Here is a 14,793-nt window from a genome sequence, read left to right on the forward strand (position 1 = left end):
GAAGTTAATCTGCGCTGCTTCAGGAATTAACATCCTATGAGTCAGAGACATGATTTGCCTTCTTTCTAGGTTGACATAGAGATGACATGATAAACATGCTGACCAGATAGTTACATTTGTCATTAGAAATTAGGTAATTGTTTTGGGTGTGGAATATTTCCGTAGATTTTAGCAGAAAGTCTTTAAACCACCAGTTGCCAAGGTCTAAAAGTATGTACTTAAGGAAGGATTGTCCTCATCACATCCATCTTTCTTCATTCTTCCTCTAAGCAGCTGCTGCTGAACTTTTCTGGAAGCAGAGTACTGATGTAGATGGATATTTGCAATGACTAGAACAGAATTGTTAGATGTCAAACGATGGCCTTTCTTTTCATCCTGTATTGTTAATGCCTTTTTGCATCCTCTGCTTCAAACCATAGTACAATTTCGGGAATTGGTTGAGTTTCTATTATGCTCTTGTGATCCTCCTTGATCTCAGAGAGATGAAAGGCAGTATGTGATGGCATTATTCACAGTTTGGACAGTTGCTTGTAGAAGTGCTTCAAAGCCTGAGTGTAAGTTTGACACTGTCCTGAGAACTATTTACATGTATAGTCATGATATATTATAAAAGATTATTTAGCTCCAGAATGTAATCCAGAGCATATGAAAAAATGCCTTGGATTAGATTTTGTAAATAACCTTTCCACTAAAACCTGACTTTTGGGCAGCTCATTCAGACCCAGTTAAAGTTATCAGAACCATTATCACTCACGTTGATCTTTGTAGGATTGAATTCTGTTTCTGAGACTAGAGAAGTTCAATGCTTGATGTAAATAGTTATTGCATTTTTAAAAGGAAGCAATTGAGTAAATACTGGAAAAATGGAGGAGGAACAAAATGAAGGAAGCTATATATAATATGTCATGAAAAAAAAAAATCCCTAAACCTCCAGTTTGTTAATGAGCTGCAAAATCAAAGGAGGAACCCTGTAGTAGTAGTGTCTCAAAGGATAAAACATTCATTGTGAATCAGAATAAAAAGTTCTTATCCAAATGGGTAAGTGGAAATAGCTGATAATATTAAAGTTTCATTATTAAAATTCAGAAAGAAAACGCTAACACCAATGGATGCACACCTCCTTCTTCCTGAAGAGTGGTATCATGGATAATTGTATTGTGTTTAAAAATTTAAAAATTTGTTTAAAATGGGTTATCAAAAAATAAGGTGAAACAAAAAATAGAAAAGTCTATGTACATTTTGTATGTTTGTGAAACTTTAAACTTAAAGTAATTAATACATACTTTTTGAAACAAATACTGGAAATAAAGTATGGAGGCTACAAAAGCATAAAAGAAATCTTCAGATTAACTAATATGTGTTAAATAAACTGGGTGTGATTTACACACGAGTAAAGCTACAGTATTTAGCAAATTACTTAATTTGGCTTTAGAAATAAATACAAGTATAGCACATCTATAGCTGTTTGTATAGACCATAGCATCAAATACTGTCATTTTATTTGCTTTGTAATTAATCTCAGATTGTTGTTCTTTAATCTTAGTGAACAATGTTCATAGAAACAGATCTAATTTTAAGCCTTGGGTGTTGGTAAATCTGTAATAAACTTTTCATTAGGACTGTTTATAGGAAAGGTGTGGGCAGAAGTTTGTTCAGCTTAGTCCTGTGAAAATATCCAGGCAAAAGATAGTAGAAGGGAGTGTTTGGCGATCAATAGTGTTTATTTCTGTTTTCTGACAAAACAAATATTGTTGTGGTATATTTTTATGATATGCTATACACTCAAAGGAGCAAAAGATGTACTTAAATGGTAAATAAGTTGTCTTCTTTTGTTTGTGCATATTTATATCTTTGATTCATACTTTTGTCTTTTTACTGATAATTATTTTGAACACATAGGACCCTGAATTATATTTTATAGACTACAAAAGAAATAAAACTATTACTAGTACTAAGTTAATAAATGGCAAACACAGGACTAGGAAAATATTAGTGAGAAAAGTTTAAACATAAATATTAAGTGTTTAATTGGGTTATGGTACAACTATAAAAGAAAAGGATTCAATCAATGTACTGCTAAGTGATTCTTGTTCCAAAAAATTTGCTACATCTTTGGAATGTTATTTCTCAAGGGGACTTTTGTTTTGGTTTAGGTTTTTTTGTTTGTTAGTTTGGGGGGGTTGTTTGTTTTGGGTGGTTTTTTTGGTTTTTTGTTTGTTTGTTTTTATTTTACGAACTATTTCATCAGAGAGGTAAAAATTCAACTAGCCAGCATGGAGGCTTGGCCTGAGATTTTACATTAGAGCTTGAATAATATTCACTGCTACTGGAAGACCTTTAAGTACTCAGGTAAATAATGGACACATCACTGTACACATGGATTAAGTTGATTGACTTTAAATTGTACAAGAAGTGGAAATCTACTTCTCTCCCACCTGTTTATTCTTTTGCAAACAGAGGAGTAAGAATAATTTCCAAAGTTTGCTATTTTCATATGCCTATATATACCAGCCCTGTTGACTGGATTGTGTGTCCAGTCTTGAAAAATAGGTGAAAAATTCTCATCTGAGGAATTAAAAATATGATTTGCATAGTGTGATTGAGAAGTAAATTTAAAGAGCTCAAGGAGGAATAATATCTATTTTCTGTGGAAGTTTACAGTCAGATGTTGTACCTTTTTCATAGCTTTTCCTTTTGACCATTCTGCCCATAGCATTCAGTCAACTGTAAAACATGAATTGTTCTAGCTTTGTCTCTGCTGAGATATGAACTTGTCAGTCTTTTATGTTCAAGTAGTACCAATGTCACATATTTAATTGATCACTTTTGGGATTTGATTTACTACAGTCTGCTCTCTGGAATGGATTTTTTTTTTAAATTAAAATTGTGTGAATCAGCGGTTATCAGCATAAGAGTTATCCCACCACTGAAGAGAGATAAATTAGTGGGTTGTAGATAACTGTAAAAGCTAAGGAATGTGATACATTTTGTTTGTTGTATGCCTCTGCAGTTTATTTACATAGATTTCTTAACACATACAACTACCCAAGACAGGAGGCATGTTAAAATGGTTAATGTTATATATTTATCATTAATTGAAATATTGAGGAGGGGAAGAGTGGTTATTTGTTAATAATGAGGGCATAGAATTTTTCTGGATTTATTAAATAAAGGAATTAATCCCAAAACATACTGTAAGCAAATAACAGGAAATTCCAGAAGCAGGGCATCAATCAGATGTAAGAATTCATCCCTTTTAAGATGTGAAAATAAAATCAAACATTATTTTTCAAAGCTTGATCAGAATGGAAGCAGAAAGAGTGATCTTAGACCCGCCAAATCCTGTGACCAGTACCTGAACTAACTTTTCAAAATACCTGGAATATGAGATCTTCCAAAGGCCTTGGAAGATCTTGTTCACCAGTCTAAAGCTGTACAAAGTCCTGTTTCCACAAACTACACAGTAAGGTGTCCAAGCTTAGGACCATTTCTCAGGGTCAGAAATTAGTATAATCTGAAGTATTTTATGAATGGGAGGAAGATAGTCCAGTTTTGTAAGTAGACATTTTCAAAAGAATGAACCCCAGGCTGTTTGCTGTTGAAGTAAGAAGAACCTGAATGGCTGAGTCCTGTAAGTCAAGCCAAATTCTTCAGTGGTATTTACTTACTGTATAGGTGTGATTTGATTCTTTCACTTATCAGAATACATTGAAAAGACGTGGTAAAAAGCCTCAAGGACTTATATAAAAAAACAACTCATATACAGGTTGGGTTTGAAACAAAGTCTAGAGTTTGTTTTTATGAAAGAAAACTGAATTCTACTTTAAAGTGCTAAGGACTCCAATTAGCAACTAATTCTGTCACCCTTCTTCATTCCAACTATTATTGTAGTTTCCCATTTAATCCATTACATCAGAAATAAAACTGTGTAATTGAATCATACAGCATTATATAGAATTTACTTTTTTAACCCAAAATTTCAATGAAAATTACTCACTAATTCAGTTCAACAAGAACAAGTTTGAAAGAATCAGGCACCTACACCTGGACATAAAATACTCAGTAAGTCAAATACATCACACAAAGCTCTTCATATTCCTTATGCCTTTAAGTAACTTATGTCTCTATTTTTTCAAAGTTTGGCAGTCATTTATAACAACTTGGGTTTACTAACAATGTTGGCATAAAATTACAGGAATTTGAGAAAAGAGGGGTTAAATCTTATGCAAAACCAAAACCCAAAAAGAACCTCCACAACCCACAAATACTGTTGATCTGATTTGTTGAAAATAAAACAGTACAGTACTGCATCTCCAAATGTACTTTGAGTCTGATTGCTCTGCAGGTGGCAGTTCTGATATACAACTTGAAAAGATGTACAAAGTATGTAAGACAATTTAAAAGAGGCTTTGCAAGAGTTATCAAAACTAAACTGATTTTATCAGTGCATTATTTGACTTTGCTCATTCATGCAGGCTGCATTAGAGAAGGAATGGCTAACTCTAGATTCCACCCGTTTCCCTTCAAAAACACTCCTGCTCTCAAACCAGCTGCACTGGCCAAAGGTAACATGTCACAGAAACAACTTAGTCTTCAGTCTTTATTCATTCTTTAAGGATATGCTATTCTGAGGTGATTAATATGACAATTTAGTGACTTAAAAACACAATTACTTTTAGAAGTCTCAGACTTCCTCCTGATGTCCAGATGCAATTTTTCTTTTAGATTTTCTTTCATTTGCTTATTTTTTCTTTATTTTGGATTTATTTCAACACTACTTCACAGTAGCAGAAAAAAAGATGATGTGCTTCATCTGCACATTTGGCAATGGATTAAAAATTGCTAGTTGACAAACTACTTTAAAAATACTAAGATCTGCATTATATGACAACAGCTGAATGTTTTCAGAAAAGCTAAAGGTCATCGAACTGTAATGTCTGCTAGATAAACCTTGAAGTTTTGGCTTTTTGTTTTTGCAGGGTTTTGTATTCTTATTACAAGCATAGTATTACTAATGTTTTGTTTCCTACATTTAAGAGAAAAGAGTCTTATAAATGTACGATTTCTTATATTTGGGGATGTTAAGTGTAACTAAAGTCAACTTTTTGTCCTATTCAGTTAGTTGAAAGTAACGTCTGTAATGGGCATATCACCATTAAGAAGTCTTTCAGTTATAGTGATAAACTCTGCAAATCCTGGTGCACATTTTAAACTCAAAATTATGGGGATAATCAGCTGCATTCCTTTTATTTCTCTTAGAAGTTTTCTAGGCCTTCAGATTCCAGTGGACATTCAAATAGTTTGCCATTAGCACCACAAGAAGTTTGGCAGTGTGCTAACAGACCACATTCATACTCAGCAGAAAAAATCGATTTTCATAGCAGGTAAGTTAAATTATATTGTTTTAAACTGAATTTAGGTCATTTGGATTTGAGAAAAATAAAAAGGATAAGAAGAACCTATTTTCTGATGCTTTTACTACTTTTGGTTAATGTGATATTACTGGAGTTAAAATGTGTTTACTTTCTAAAACCAAATATATTAAATTCAGTTGTTATTTTTCATTCACAACTGTAATTAAGAATATAAGAATATATAAGTTTTATTTATTTAGGTTTGACTATAAATCATAAAACTTCTATTTTTTTCATATCTGTTATGAAATAGATGTTGAAATAGAGATCTTTAAGACTAGATAAAGATTAAAAGGGATTTCTTTAACAGCTGCATTCTATGAAAGGACTGAAAAATATTCTTCAAGTAATTGAAATGTAAACATTTCAAATTGATGGCAGACTTTTATTACACTCCAAGATAAAACCTTCATGGAGTATTAAAATGGATTTTTTTTTTTATCATTGCTTCAAAAGTGCCTTTAAAAGGCACAAACAAGTTGCAGAGTAGCAAAGGCTGCAAAATAGGGTAACCCCAGACCTTTTCTTATTTACTTACCTTTCAGTATTGCTCTTACACTTTGTTTCCAGGTCAGGGAAGGAAACAATGTTACAGCTTTCTAACTGGAAAGAAAAAAAGGAGGTTTTATTTATGTCTGAAAAAGAAGAGAAAATAGCAGAAGAATGGTATGTTCAGCTTTTATTTACACAGTGAATTCTAAAAATAGGTATAGTATAGTTGGCTGTTGCTTACTTTTTTAAAGTTCCACTTTTGAAGAACCTCTGTTTTCTACCAAAGTAAAAATTATTGTAATTATTTTTGTAAGTGTCTGGGAAACTATCTTAATAGGTTGCAATAATGTAATGTTAAGAATTGCAGCTATCTCTGTAACTCAGAAAGATTCACACTATGGATCAGTACTACACACCAGTATTGTTTTTGAAAAATGTGTTATACAATAATATGCAGCTGGTGTAACATAATACATGTGAAATATTTAGTGAGTCATTTTCTTCCCTTAGGGGTTTTAAGGATACTTCTACTGCACAGCTAGTGCTGAAGAGGGCCCATAAAATGAAACCTAAAAAGTACAGTAATAAAAGTTTAGGTAAGTCAACAGTTAAAATAATGCTCATATTGATGTAATTTTTCCTTTCTTAAAAGTGTTTCCTTTAAAAACTTTGTACAACATTAAACATTAATTGGAATAAAGGTGGAGTGTGATTTAGTAAAAACAACTCAGTTTAAATCAACATATTTCGATTTTAAAAACCATTCTACTGGATTTTGAAGTTAAATATTTTACAGCTATGATAAGCAGAAATTTTATTTCTTCCTGTTCATGTATCTCTTTTTCTCGATGTGGAATTTGTATTTCTGAATTTTGTGTTTCTTGTATTTTCTTCTTGAGAAGATCTTAGGTTAAAAATTTTGACTTACGCAAGAACTATTTATGAAAACCACAGTGTGACATATTTGAAAGTACATAATTACATTTTTTAAATTATATATTTACTGTGCAAATAGATAAAGCTTATCCAATTTCTCATCCAGTTGTGTTCTAGTTCTTCTCAGATACTTCTGATGTCAATGAACCTTCCTTAGAAGTTGTTAATATGCTATGCTAATAGGTTGCTGGAATATATTAATAAATGTATTAGTAAAATAATGATAGTACAAGAAACATTTAAACCTGTAAGACCCTAGTTGAAAATAGGACCTAATATTAATGGTCTTTAGAAAATGCACCCTTATTTACTTATATTTTGTATCACGCTACACTCTTCTGTATAACTTTGCAAAACTCTTCTGTATTAAGTGTTGAACATATTGAAAGATATTTTGCTCTTCAAAGGGAAAAAACCCAACCTACAGATATATCTAGGCAAAGATTTTTTCTGTAAAATTTTTTCTGCGTTAAATGCCATAACTATGACTAAGACTAAATATGATAAAAATTATCTGTAGTTAAAAAATAATAAAAGGGGTAAGCAACAAAAAGACATGTAATCAGCAAATCATGCTTTGTGGAAATGATAGTATATGGGTAAGAAGTTAAAGTTAATATTTTGAAATCTGCATAGCTTCCATGGTGCCCTACCATGTTACTGCATATAAAAAAAAAAAAAAAAGTAATAAGTATTGGGTGTGCAGCTGAGTTTTTTAATATATATTCCATTTTTTGGCCTCTAGAATTTTTAGATGAATAAAACTTATTAGGTTATATCTTCTTTTCTCCATTTGCTGTTTGTCTTATGTTAGTAATTAATTCAGTCGTAGATGTCTGATTGAGCATATCAAATTTGCTGTCCTGTTTTTGTTGTAGTTCTAATGGATTTCTTGGGTATGTTTATGTTCACTTTGTTCAGATTATTCAATATGATGTATGGGTGTTGAGCTTTTTAATGTAGTGCTTGGAATATTCTCAAAGTACATTGCTAGTTTTTAAAAAAATTGAAAAACCTTTTGCCCAATGTTTTTATAGTTTCAAATTTTCTTCTCTTGACACTACCTCATATAGATTTTTTTTGTCTTTCTGACTATTACATCAAGCACAAAAATAACCTGTGTGTATAATTTGCCTGTATGGGTTTCTCTGTCAGTCACTGAAATCACAAGGGTTTTTTCAGATGAAGAGAAAGCATAGCTTCCAGTACCAAAAAAAGGCGACTGAAAATATTTTACTCCATCCCTTTTCAGTGAAAAGATTATCAAACTGACTATTATTTCTCATACAGCACACTGACAGTCAGTCCTTCCTTGGTCTGTAAGGAAATTATTAATGGAAATTGATAATGGAAATCATAAATCAAAACGAGTATTTTTATATTTAATTGATCTTAAAGCTCTGGTCTTATACCAAAAAAAAAAAAAAAATTATCCTGATCAAATATTCTCCATGTGAAAAGGATCTCCACATATATTCTCCATGTGAAAAGAATCTCCACATATATAATTTTGTTTTCCACCAGGTATATCCTCTAAAAGAAATAAGAGTAAATCAGGGTCTTTTTGAGGGTCTGGTAGGAGAGAAGAACTTTTCAGCATTTAAATTAGAGTGGACACACCTTATCCTGAGGCTAGCCAGCTCCAGATCAGGCAACTGTAACCAGACCCATTAGGCTGCGAGTACCTTTCCTAGTTCTCTGTGTGGTACAGCGCATGCTAGGTTACTTTTAGCAATTTCAGTGTAACTGGGGAGTGAGAGTTCAGACGCTGAGGCAATTGCTTTGAGTTTAACCCTCCTAAAGCAGGAATTACAAGAGAGATTTTATTCTTTCTAATATTCAAAAGCAGATTGAAATTAATTTGAATAAGTAGATGTTAGCATTGTCTTTTAATGCTCCCATAGAAGTTACCATCCTATTGCCTTCATCTCCACTGAAATGAGGTTCATTTATCTCGTACTTAGTGATATGCATATGGAAAGTTGTAGAATGTAGTTTTAGCAAACTGTTTCTGTTCTTTCTTTTGGATTTCCTCCTCTTCAGTCTTATAATTGCAACTGTTTCCTTTTTAGCTTTCTAATTGAAAGTAGGTGAAGGATGCTAACTATAAGAAAATAGTCATATTTTCTTAAGCAGTCATACCCACTAGAACGTTAACAACCAGCAGCCACTTAGAAGTGGAATTATGAGGTATAAATAAGAAATTTTCGATGTTATACCTACTTGCACATCTGACAGAGAAGTAAAACTTCAAGCTCTGAGAGACTGCAAAGCAACAGCAACTCCAAAGATTCAAGATACAAATAAATTATAAGCTCTTCACATTAAACCTGTAGCTTTTATGTTGAGATTGCAGTATAATCCCAAACATCTTTTATATTTTGTGTAAAGGTCTCGTTACTTGCAGGTAATGATAAGGTATTGATGGATCCCCTTGGAACAAACTAGCTGTCAGAGTAGATTTTCTCGTTCCATATGCTGTCAAAGTCCTTTACCTTAGTTAGAGCTGAGATTCACAAATGCAAAGTGTTAAACCAGCTTACATTTAGAGAGTTATACAGTTGCTTTTTAATATTTTCAAGACATCTGCTGGGTTGGAAACCTGGACTGGATAGCCCTGAACATCTTTGATCCTAAATATAGGTGTGGAAATTTATTCCCTTTTATTTTCCAGATAAAACATTTGTCTTCTACTAGTGCAACAGTGATGGTATACATTTGATATGAGTTAGTCATCTGCATTGTTTTATGAAAAGAAATTTCCTCCTAAAACATAATTCAAAAACAGGCTACTTGTATCTCACTGTAAAAGCACTTATAGTTCTCCATTGCCTAGATGCAAAAGCTAGACTGAATTGCTGAAGTACAAAGTTAAACTCTAGATATGTAGAAGTAACTGAGAAGTGTCTTAGCTCATATGTCTGGCCACATATCTTCAGAAAAAAGTATGGAAAATACTAGCAAGTGCACTGAATTTGTGTTGTATTTCAAGGTAGAGAGAGCTTAAAGTAGCATAGCCTTTGATAGGGAGTGATTCAGGCAAGGCTTATATTGCAGAAGACCAGTCCCACCAACTAATGAGCTTAAGGCCTGTATGCCCCAATCCACTGCTGTTATGTATGCTTGCTTATGTAGTTAAAGGCCGGCATTTTACTGATATGAAATGTATGCTGTGTCTGCTTCAACTATTTTTGCTTTGCATTAAGATAATATAAAAAGTATGGGCAAGAAACCAGAAATTTGAAGCCAAGTAAAACTGGCATAATATCAGAAATATTCCTGTTAACCTGGGTGCATAATAATTCTACAGAAATTCTAATTCAAAATCTAAATACAGCAGACATTATTACACCTCATGGTGCTTAAGTGGATGTGACTCATAACAATCTTAGCTTCCTAAAGATGTATTGGCACAATAGTACCAAATTGCTTGCTTAACTTGGAATTTCCCTCATCCTGCGGATTTTATATTAGCATCTCAGTTAAACTCTTTTTCTTTTAAGACAGCTGAAAGCTTGTCTCTCCTACACTGGTGCATTACTTTTTTGCTTAACCTTTTCTTCTCTGAGGCGCCTGAGTCCTGTGACCACTGGGATTGCTACAGGGTCAGGTCCTCAGGAGCTGGATAGCAATAACGAGGCTTCCACCGATAGCAGGATGACGCTCGGGCAGCTTTATTTCCTCAAGGGCTGTCGTAGGGAAAGGTGGAGCAGGGAGCAATGGGACATAACCTCCCAGGAAAGGAGCTCGCTCTGAGAGCAGTGAGCTGAGGGTGGGGTAAGAAATATATCTGCAACAGGGAAGGAGGGTCAAGGTAGAGAACAACCAATGAGGGAAGAGTTCAGGGGCGGAGAAGAGGGTGAGTGATGGGGTGACAACCAATAGGGACAAGGGGAAGGAGTGGTTACAGGGAAGGAGCCAATGGGGATACAAAGAACAAAGAACTTTCCAGAACTGGGGAATGGCTTACATAGTGATGGACAGGAATGAGGGGAAGGTACAACAGAAGATTGACAACAGGGGAGGTGGGAAGTTACACATCGGTTGCTTCCCACAGCAACTCAGGGGGACTATCTCCCAAGCCCCTTCCCACACCTCTCCAAAGAAAAAGTTCTCTTATCAGTGGATCAGGTCCAGCCAGCATGGGTTTAGAAAAAGCCGCTCCTGCTTCTGCCAGCCTGATCTCATTTTATGACCAGGTGACTCACCTGCTGGATGAGGAAAAGGTTGTGGATGTTGTCTACCTGGACTTCAGTGAAGCCTTTGATACTTCCTCCCACAGCACTCTCCTGGAGAAGCTAGCTTGAACAGGTGCACTCTTTGCTGGATTAAAAACTGGCTGGATGGCCAGTCGCACAGAGCAGTAGCAAATGGTGCTCCATCCAGTTGGCAACTGGTCGCTAGTGGGGTTCCCTCAGTACTGGGGCTGGACTTCTTCAATCTCTTAATTGATGATCATGGGTAGGGGCAGGGGGGCGGAATCGAAGGCAGCCTCAGTAAATTTTCAGATGACACTAAGTTAATCTGCTGGAGGGCAGAAAGGCTCTGCAGAGGAATCTGGACATGCTGAATTGATGGACCAAGGCCAATTGCATGAGGTTTTACGAAATGAAGTGCTGGGTCCTGCAGGTGGATTATGAGAACTCCAGGCAGCACTACAGGTTTAGGAAACAGTGACTCTAGAGCAGCCCAAAGGAAAAGGACCTAGGGATGCTGGTTGACAGCAGCTGAACATGAGCCAGCATGTGCCCATGTGGCCAAGAAGGCCAATGGCATCCTGGCCTGGCTCAGCAATAGTGCAGCCAGCAGGACCAGGGCAGGGATTGTGTCCCTGTACTTGGCACTGGTGAGGCCACACCTTGAATCCTGTGTCCAGCTCTGGGCCATTCACTGCAAGACATTGAGGTGCTGGGGAATGCCCAGAGAAGGGCAACAAAGCTGGGGAAGGGTCTGGAGCACAAGTCCTATGAGGAGTGGCTGAGGGAGCTGGGGTTGTTTAGCCTGGAAGAGAGGAACCTTAGGGGAGACTTAACTGCTCAGTTCTGCTCAGGCATAACTGCTTGAAAGGAGGCTGTAGCCAGGTGGGGGTTGGTCTCTTCTCCCAGGCAACCAGCCTCAGAACAGGAGGAAATGGCCTCAAGCAGTGCCAGAGAAGGTTCAGGAAGATTGTTTTTTTTCTGAAAGTTTAATTAAGCATTGGAACAGGCTGCCCAGGGAGATGGTAGAGTTACCATCCCTGGAAGCATTCAGGAAATGACTGGATATGGCACTTAGTGGTGTGCTTTAGTTGGCATGGTGGTGTTTGGTCAAACGTACTTAATGATCTTGGAGGTCTTTTCCAACCCTAATGGTTCTATGATTATATGGTAATACTTTATGCCACATAGGTAGGAAAAAAAATTTAAAAAGGTAAAAAGCAGCTGAAGTGGACCTTGATCACTAGAACCAGAACCCAGTGATAAAGATATTTCATAGAGGTCAGCAAATATTTTTAGTTGAAGTTTAGAATTTTAGACAACAAATTAATTCTAGTTAAAAAAATGAAAGAAAAAACAGTAAAAAACTCAACCCACCTTCCTCAAATACACAACTCCAAAACAGATAATCCATCTTAACAGTCAGAATGAATATTTGTGCCATATTATTATTCCTTATTACACATTACATGAATGACCATTGATATTTTCTTAGTAACAGAAAAAAAGCTTCTTTTGTTGTGATTGTCAATTCTGGATAGAAGTGTCTTCTAGGAAATCCAGCCATGGATGAACTGGAGTTCTAATTGCTATACCATTTATGGAACAAAATCTGGTCTTTCTTCCAAGTGAATTTACATTATAGATAAGAATCTGTTGCTGTGTACAACTTTGTCTCTTCATCTCTTTAAAGTTGTTGCATTATGTTTAAGTTTTCCTAATTACAGGTATTGCACAACAAAAATGAATGGTAAATATTTTAATTTTTCAGTTTCAGATATTAACAAGAAGTTAGGAACACGGTGCCAGATCAGGCAGTAACTAATCCTTCCATATTATTTCCATAAGACATCTTGTGTTTGTCCAACTTAACTTCTATATTTTGAGGCAGCCAAGGAATGTACATTAAATTACCTCCCTGGTTTCTAGATTGAGAGTACAGATCATCATCTGATAAACCACATTTAAATGAGTATGCCTGAATCCAGGAAGATATTTCTATGATTTTGAACTATTGGACTCTTTCACAGTTCTCTCTGTGAAATCTAAAACATTTGATTGCTCATCATCAAAGCATACATGCAGTTCATTTCCCCAGCTCACTCAGAGACTAAAAAGCCACTAGTATTATGAATTAATCTATGTAATATTGCTTACATTTGGGACTAGATAAAGAAAAGGACTCATTTTTAATAACAGAAGAGCTGTAGGCAATGGTTGAGGTGATCCAGGTAGGTACAAATTCAAGTAGTCTGGCACTAGGTTAAATCCATGTAGATTCTTTAAGTTATTTTTCAAAGATTCAAAGATGAATCTTCTGATGGAAATCTCTTAGAAGAGTTTCCATTATTTGCCCTTCTTCTCAGTTCACAGAAGACTTTGCTGCTGCTATTCTTGTGCAAAAATAAATGTTTGAGAAATCTAAGCTGGGACTAATAACTCTGAGTGACTTCACCAAAAATCTTTAGTATAGCTTAACTTTGGACTTGGTGTTTTCATAGAATTGGGTGGGAGGTTGGAAAAGAAAAGATGATATTTTTAAAACATTTTGGAGCAATGTCAATAGACCTACATAGGAAAAAAATATATTATTTCAGGAATTACTTTAAATTAATCAAAATTACTTTGGAAATTTTCTGTTGCATTTTGTCTTAAGGGGTTTTATTTGATTTGTCACTTCGTCTTTGATCATTTATTGAAGAAAGACACTCATTTTTATAACTAGTATAAAGCTGGAAGAAGAAGTCTTTTTTGTCAACACTGTATGCTAGATGTTGGAAAAATTACAATTATAAAAAATAGTATTTTTACATTTTTATTTATGTGCAGGACTTGTATGGCCATGTATCTTAAAATTATAGAACCGACAATAATAATTCATGCTTAAAATATTTTTTATAACTTCTATTATCTGAAATTTCAAGGAAAACTTTTAAAGTATATTGTAATACAATTTCAAGGTATTTTAATCACAAGTCTTACTGTGATTCACTGTCCCAAAATTTTGCTATTCTGATGAACACTAGTCTGATACAAATTTTTTTTAGTTGGACGGCTACTTTATCCATTTATACAGAGTGAAAGAATCTACAAACCTGGCAGTACAGTTTGTGAATAAAATTACCTGTTTATCAGAATTATTCTAAGAATTCATCTTTGAAACTAATGGAGCTAATTGTTATTTATTTTGTTTCTTGGATAGTTTCATTGAATTTAGCTAGTAAAAGTGAGTTAAAATTACTCTAAATATGACATCCTCTGGGTCAACCTGAAAGCTTTAAACATCCTACAACCAAATGAGAGAGGCTCTTGGCCAATTTGAGATAGCAAATTGTAAGGTATCACTAATTCTGCCTTGTGAAGACATGACCTAATTTAGTTCCTCCCCACATGCCACCATTCCTTCATTAGTCAAGTTTGCTGCTTTGTGAGGGGTTAGCACCATTAAGAACATTCTGTCAACCACATGCTGCTGCAGTGTGGGCTGACCAAGTATACTGTAACATCTTGATGTGTTTTGCCAATGCATAAACTCTTAGAGTTCCACACCCCATTAGAAATCTTCTCCAGGTTTACCATTGATCTTTCCATTCTCTGGGAAAAAGCTGAGGTGTTAGGAGCCCTTTATCTTTCTTTATTTTATAGTTGAAGTACCTACTACAACTGTAGGGAGGTAGTCAAAACCAACTTTACAAATGGTTGTTAAAATTCGCACCTTCTTCATTCATAAGAAGTTGCCCTCCATCTTAATAGGA

The 14,793-nt window shown here is 34.9% G+C and overlaps 1 protein-coding gene across 12 annotated transcripts in view; it reads left to right on the forward strand.

The window, feature by feature from the left end:
* LRRIQ1 (leucine rich repeats and IQ motif containing 1) overlaps window positions 1-14,793 on the forward strand; it is a 105,577-nt gene that overhangs the window by 48,667 nt on the left and 42,117 nt on the right. For 10 of the 12 annotated variants that reach the window (XR_012053458.1, XR_012053459.1, XM_030260691.4 and 7 more), the window contains 4 exons: window positions 4,476-4,565; window positions 5,260-5,384; window positions 5,985-6,080; window positions 6,417-6,502. Coding sequence is in view for 9 of the 12 variants with exons in the window: in XM_030260691.4 (XP_030116551.4) it covers window positions 4,476-4,565; window positions 5,260-5,384; window positions 5,985-6,080; window positions 6,417-6,502 (397 nt within the window). In the remaining 3 variants the exon portion in view is untranslated. The remainder of the gene's footprint in view (window positions 1-4,475; window positions 4,566-5,259; window positions 5,385-5,984; window positions 6,081-6,416; window positions 6,503-14,793) is intronic. The other 2 variants (XR_012053460.1, XM_030260673.4) reach the window with 1 other exon arrangement.

Source organism: Taeniopygia guttata, chromosome 1A (genome assembly GCF_048771995.1).
Source record: "Taeniopygia guttata chromosome 1A, bTaeGut7.mat, whole genome shotgun sequence".
Lineage (NCBI taxonomy): Eukaryota > Metazoa > Chordata > Aves > Passeriformes > Estrildidae > Taeniopygia > Taeniopygia guttata.